Source organism: Cordyceps fumosorosea (assembly GCF_001636725.1).
Source record: "Cordyceps fumosorosea ARSEF 2679 chromosome Unknown scaffold_3, whole genome shotgun sequence".
Lineage (NCBI taxonomy): Eukaryota > Fungi > Ascomycota > Sordariomycetes > Hypocreales > Cordycipitaceae > Cordyceps > Cordyceps fumosorosea.
Window position 1 is genome coordinate 366,446 of NW_017387303.1, and position 6,000 is coordinate 372,445.

At 53.5% G+C, this 6,000-nt stretch overlaps 2 protein-coding genes across 2 annotated transcripts; one reads left to right on the plus strand and one right to left on the minus strand.

The window, feature by feature from the left end:
* Positions 1–1,250: 1,250 nt before the first annotated feature.
* On the plus strand, positions 1,251–3,369 carry ISF_01802 (hypothetical protein; the record flags this gene model as incomplete). Its single annotated transcript, XM_018845409.1, has 2 exons — positions 1,251–1,459; positions 1,512–3,369. 2 exons carry the CDS (start codon positions 1,251–1,253, stop codon positions 3,367–3,369), a joined length of 2,067 nt encoding a protein of 688 aa, XP_018707132.1.
* Positions 3,370–4,115: 746 nt separating this feature from the next.
* On the minus strand, positions 4,116–5,132 carry ISF_01803 (hypothetical protein; the record flags this gene model as incomplete). Its single annotated transcript, XM_018845410.1, has 3 exons — positions 4,116–4,596; positions 4,650–4,909; positions 4,962–5,132. The coding sequence occupies 3 exons, from the start codon at positions 5,130–5,132 to the stop codon at positions 4,116–4,118; spliced, it is 912 nt and encodes a 303-aa protein (XP_018707133.1).
* Between the last annotated feature and the right edge of the window lie 868 nt (positions 5,133–6,000).

Below are 6,000 nucleotides of genomic sequence, written 5' to 3' on the forward strand. Positions count from 1 at the left end.
AGGGCCCATCGCCAATTAAACATGCTGCAAAAAAAGCGATGGCCTGGTCATGTCGACGGTCAAGGTACGGTATGTATGGCCATGTACACCGGCCGTCGCCCCTAGGTTGGTACTAGTTAATAGTGCGGCCCTTTGTCGCCGTCGCTTGTCGGCCTGCCCTGTCTTGTCTTCTCCCCCCCCCCCGCTTACCATTATTTTTTTTTCTTTCTTTTATTCTGTTTTGTCCTCATTGTTTGGAACACACGCACGACCAGGCTGGTACTGGTCCTCGAGGCCTCATTCGTAGGTCAAGTTTGTGGTTCCCAGCGCCAGGCCGTTTGGTGCCTTTCCGCTTTGGATCTAGCCTCAGGCACCCACCCGCTCTAGCTTTACCAACAAGTGAGGTGACGGCGGTACCTTTTTTGTCCAACATCCAGTGGGCCACCCGGCGACCTGCGCCCTGTAATGCTGGCAATTCCGGCGCTCCACGACGCTAAATTAGCTGTCAGGTATAGCGCTCAGTGCCCTGTATTTTCCCCTTGTCGGCCCGCTGCTGGTACCTGACTAGGCAGAGGCAGAGCCCGCCCCTGGCAAATTCGCCCATTCTCTTCCAGGTTCCTTTCCCACCCAATCCAATCCCTCCTCACCCCGGCTCTCCTCACATCGCCCTCCCCCTCTCCACTGGTGAGCCTCATTCAGCAGACTTCTCTTTCCCTTTCCTTCCCTTCTTTTCCTCTTCTCTAGCAATCTCGTTCCAGGTCGGGCTCGTGGTCCTGTGGTTTCTCGTCTTTGTCCCTCACGCTCTTTTCAGTCACTCTTTAGATCGTTCAAACCCTTTGTCTCCGGTAGCTTGTTTACTCAGACTCCAGTCATTCCTTACCTATTGCAACAGCCCACCCACGCTTCGGTCCAGCCCAATACATCGTGCACTCTTTTCTCACCAAACGGCAAAGCCGTTCGATTCTCGAAACCCGCCGCCCGACTTTTGGACGAGTCTGCTCTTTCCATAATTACGGCACATTGTTTTTTTTTATCGAATCTTCGCCGTTGATATCCGCCCTCGTTTCACCGATCCCTTTCCACAAACGTCGTTCCTGGTGGTACACTCAGCTCTCAGCAACTGACGAGGAGCATACGACACTCTTTTTCTCCGTCTTCCGTCTCCGTCTTCAATCTCACCCCAATCGCCCGGAATGTATGCTCGAGTCTTGGTCTAATTTACCCTTCGTTATCCTACCACTCATAGCTTACTTTGTTGAGCTCTATTCGCCATGGATAATCAACAACGCAGCCCCAGCGCTGCTTCACCGCCCAGCCATCCACACAGCAACTTGGCTCGCCAAGTCGCTTCGGAAATGCCCAGTCTCTTGTCCCGGATCGTCCGCCGATCGGATGATGACCGAATTTGCTCTAAGAACGAGACGTGCGGCCGTGGTATTAGTCCCAATGCTACTAACTTGGCTATTGCCCTCGGAGTTGTGTAAGATCTGACAAAATTCACATCTCTGTCCTTCGTTGCTGATGGAACATAGCATTCCTGTTGTTGCTGCCGCCATCACGTTCTTCATTCTCCACCGACGAAGTGTTAAACGCATGCACATGGAAGACGCCAAATACCGAGAGACTGACCTCGACTACGGTCTGGACGAACCCCCGTCCAAGGGAAAGCGAATGACCGCCATGTTTGGTGCCGGCGGCGAAAAGCAGCAGCACCGTCCTGGTCAGTTATCCATGGATATGAACCTTTCTTCGCCCTATCTGTTGCCGCCGGATCTCAACCAGTCGAAGGAGTCGATTCATTCCTTGGCCAAGTCGTACCACAACCGCCAGGATCCGTACCACACCGTGCCTCTCTACTCCGGTGGCGATGGCTCCTCTATTCGATCGTTTCCCGGAGACCCGTACTCTCCCATCAGCAGCAAACGCCAGTCTTTTGGCAGCAACATTCCTCCTCGCTCGCACTCCAAGCCGCAGTCCCCTCTTGCGACAGACCCATTTGCTACTCCAACACAGCCGCAGCCTGCGCATATGGCACATGTCGACGCGCCAACCTCCTTTCCCAACAAGAATCTACCTGTTCAGCCAATCGTCCCCGAGATTGGCACTGTTCACGAGGCTCACGTGGATGATCAGAGCATATATGAAATGCCCGATGTTCCTTCTCCTCCCGCTGCTCTTGCCAAAGATCCCAAAACCGGTCTTCCCGTCGACAATAACTTCCGTTTTGAGCTTCCTGGGACCGTCGATCAAGAGCCCAGTATTGGAGTCGCCCAGCTTAGTGATGATGCTAGTCATCAGAACCCCCAAAGCCGGGGTCTGGGCCTCGACGTCGAACTGCCCACGCAAGAGATGCATGGCCACGCCATTGACAACAGCCATGTAGTCCACGATGACCACAACGATCCCTACCCTCAAATCCAGACAACAGAATACTATGAAGACACGAACTATGTGGTTAATGATATGCAGCAAGGCCACATGGATGAAGGCTTAGGAGTTCCACAGACGATGACCAAGAGACTGTCCGTTGGTGTCGTGCCCCTACCGCCCGCGGAAGTCACGCAGTCTGAGGACCCAGAGTACCGCGCCAACCGTATTCGATCTTTCTACAAGGAGTACTTTGAGGATTATGCCGATGCCCCGCCTCTGCCTGGCCAGGCAGAGCCTCACGACGACTACAACGCTGGCTACCTCGGCGACGCTGCTTATTACGATGCCGACAGCAATGCCTTTGTCATGCCGTACGCCCAGCCGGTTACTCGCCGCGCCATGACACCGCCTCCTGGAGGTGCCCGTCGGGGTCCTACTGGTCCTGGACGACCACGTGGCCCGGGTTCTGTAGGTGGCATGAGCCTGCCCGGGGGACGTGGCCGCATGCGCGCTGGCTCGCATGGTCAGTTCAGCCAGCCACCGAAGAAGAGGCTCCCGCCACCAGCCGCTCTCAATACGCTACCCACCCCCTCCAAGCTCAGGGACGACACGGCCCTCCTGAACGCCATGGACTTTGCACCACCGGAACTGTTCAAAGACCAAGCTGCTGGGCGTAGCCAGAGTCCTTTGGGTGAGCGGCGTCCATACAAGCCAGGTCAGGCCGGTGCTTCTCCTCTCGTCACGGCCTTTGACGAACTCGCTGCCCTCCCTAGTCCGCACTTGCTCCGCAAGTCGTCGACGTTTACCGGCCTCGACTTTGCGCCGCCCAAGAAGTTTAAGGGCGACAGTGACATGAGCGATGCAGGCAGCATCAGAAGCAACCGCAGTGGCATCTCGGCTGTGCAGCTTGACGCCATCAGAAGTGGTGCCGGCCGTGTCAGCCGTCTGCCTGGCGATACTGTCTTCACCACGAGCAATTTCGGCGACCAGCTCAAGCCTCAGTGGGGTATGCGTCCATGAGCGAGACCTGTGCACGATCAGGACCGTGGCATTTTCGGAGTTTTGTGTTTCAGCCAGGGCAACGTTTCTTTCTTTTATATACATCTCTCGGCATACACTTTTCGGAGTCGATTTGGACCACCAAGCAGCAGCAATAGCATCTACTTGCATTTCGTTTCCTCCTTTCCTGTCCCCCCTTTCCCTTTGAAGCACCATGCATATAGACGGAATAATTCACAACCAAGGCATCTTGTCACAACAGGGACAAAAGACAAAGCATACGCGCACATTCGACACATCCACAACCTGTACACTTTTTGACCTTTTTTTTCTCTCGTTTTCTTTCCCCTCGACAACTTGACAGCAGTCCCGCGCAATCAAGCTATGTCTGAGGTTTCCACTGGGCGTTGAGGCCGAAATTTCAAGGGAAGGTGTTTTTTGTTTTCGTTTTTTCGTGCCTGCGAGGAAGGTGGCGTCTGTATATAGTTTGAGAGTCAAATAAGCGTCAATGGATCCAGTCAATGTGTAATGCTAGCAGAAAAGTATTCGAACATGACGTGACGTGTGATGTACAGGATTTGTGCACTGGTGGGTTGAGAAAACTGCCAAGTTTCGTGTGCTACACACAGCGCTCTGTGAATAGGCAAGCTTCCTAAACAATCGAATCAATTCTACGTCTCCGAGATACGTCTTGTTCTATCGTGCTGGCTAAAAGTATCTTCCCTATGAAGATCAAATGTGCGATTCCGCGTTATCGCCGCGGTCCTCTACCTAGTGATGATAGCGACGAGAGCGACGAGAGCGACGAGAGTGGTGATAGTGAGGATAGTGTTTGGCTGCACTGGACTGGTCTGCTCTTCGCTTTCGCTTTCACTTTCGTATCGTATAATCTCCTCCCATTCTGTTGAGATATCCTCCCGATCCGTTCCTATTCCCATCGATCCCGCCAGGCACGAAGCCATGGTTATCAACCAGCGAAAGGCAAGCAGGACAAACATGTTCTCCGCGTTTTGGTAATTATGATGTGTTACGGAGCACTGGTACCCGTTGGGAATGGTTTCCTTCGTGACGGCATCCGTCTCGAGCACCATATCTCTGAGTTTCAGGTACCCTTGGTCTAGCTCGAGTATGTACTCGAGATGACTACGGTTCGTGTCGCCTCCGACGAGTGTGTTAGGGTGCATGCGGAACATTGGCATCCAGTGCACGGAGAAATGCACGGAACACTTGGTGTACGTGCCGAACTGGCTGTCTCTGGGTTTAGACCTCGTTATGTTGAGGGTGTAGGTAGACCTAGGTACCCGTCGTCGAATATCGCGCGTAGGTAGGGGCTGAGCATGATCTGGTTCTCAGCCGCTCGGGGCATTGCGTAGCGGAGCAGGGCTCTGAGGCGTTCAGCAATGTCGCTGCAGAACATGGCCCCGGGTATGAAGCTGAGCTCGTCGAGCAGCTTCTGCGCGCCAGGGCTGCACATGGTGAACGGTGGGATGATGGAGGTCAGCCTCGTGCAACCCCTCTTCTTGGATATGGCGCATATACAGCCTAGCCCAACCTGCAAGAACTCGAAATGATTAGCCGACGTCTCGGACATGCATAGAAGGGGGTAGACAGACGCCTGTTTTCCACGGGCTGTATACTGTCTGCCAAGAGACATTCTGATGCGGGCTGTAGTGCATTACGCTCTCGTGGTTGGAACCTAGAAATAGGAAGGGCTTTGCATTGTCGCACACGCGCTCAATCATATTGGGATTCTCAATCAGGAACTCCAATGCCTCGGCGCTCATGGTGTACAACAAGCTGTGCATCCACAATGTTGCGCACATGCTTCCTTCGCCGGTGGGACTCCAGGAGCATGGCATCTTCAGATCTGGAGGCACTGGAATGTGCTGATACACTTGGAGTATTTTACGCACAAGCGGTGTATTGTCGCCAAAACCAGCAATGGAGGCGCTCGTAAGTGGTGGTGGAACGTGCATGTCTGGCACTATGTCATCTTGAAAAAAGATGGGAGGCAGTTCATGGGGCCAGATCTTTGTCTCAGTCGCCATTTCGTTAGGACGAACCCCCTCCACGGGTGTTAACTTATTCACAATAATCCCTCCCGTTGGCGAATATTTAACAAGACGTGCCCCCCCAGACTTACTAGGTCATCCTTCTCAACCCATCTCCCATCCTTCCTAGCTTGTTAAAGACCTCTTTTGATCCACGTCACTCATCTTTCTCAACCTGTTGAAAGACGACATGTCCTCAAGCAGTGCCCCTCCAGATCGAAAGAACGATCCAGTTCTTCAGCTACACATGTTCCCGCCAGTGTCATAATGGTAGAAACACTCGACTTCCGAGAGAGACTTGGCAAGCTCGCCCACATCGAGGGCGAGCAAAAGAAACAAGCCAAGATTTCTGCTACGCCACTGAAAGGGCTGATTACCTACAGTCAGGCCCTCCTGACTGTCATGACCGAGGAAGGTCTCGATGCGCTGAAATACGAAAAAACCCTGGCCTCATGCTTCTTTGAGGATACAAGGCAGTTCATCCGCTGACAGCGGCGCACCCTCGAAGCGCAGAGTCCGGCAAGGGTCGTCGGAGGACAGCCCGGAAACGGAGCAAGATTTGGCTTCCATTAGAGACAACTTGGGACTTCAAGAATGAGTT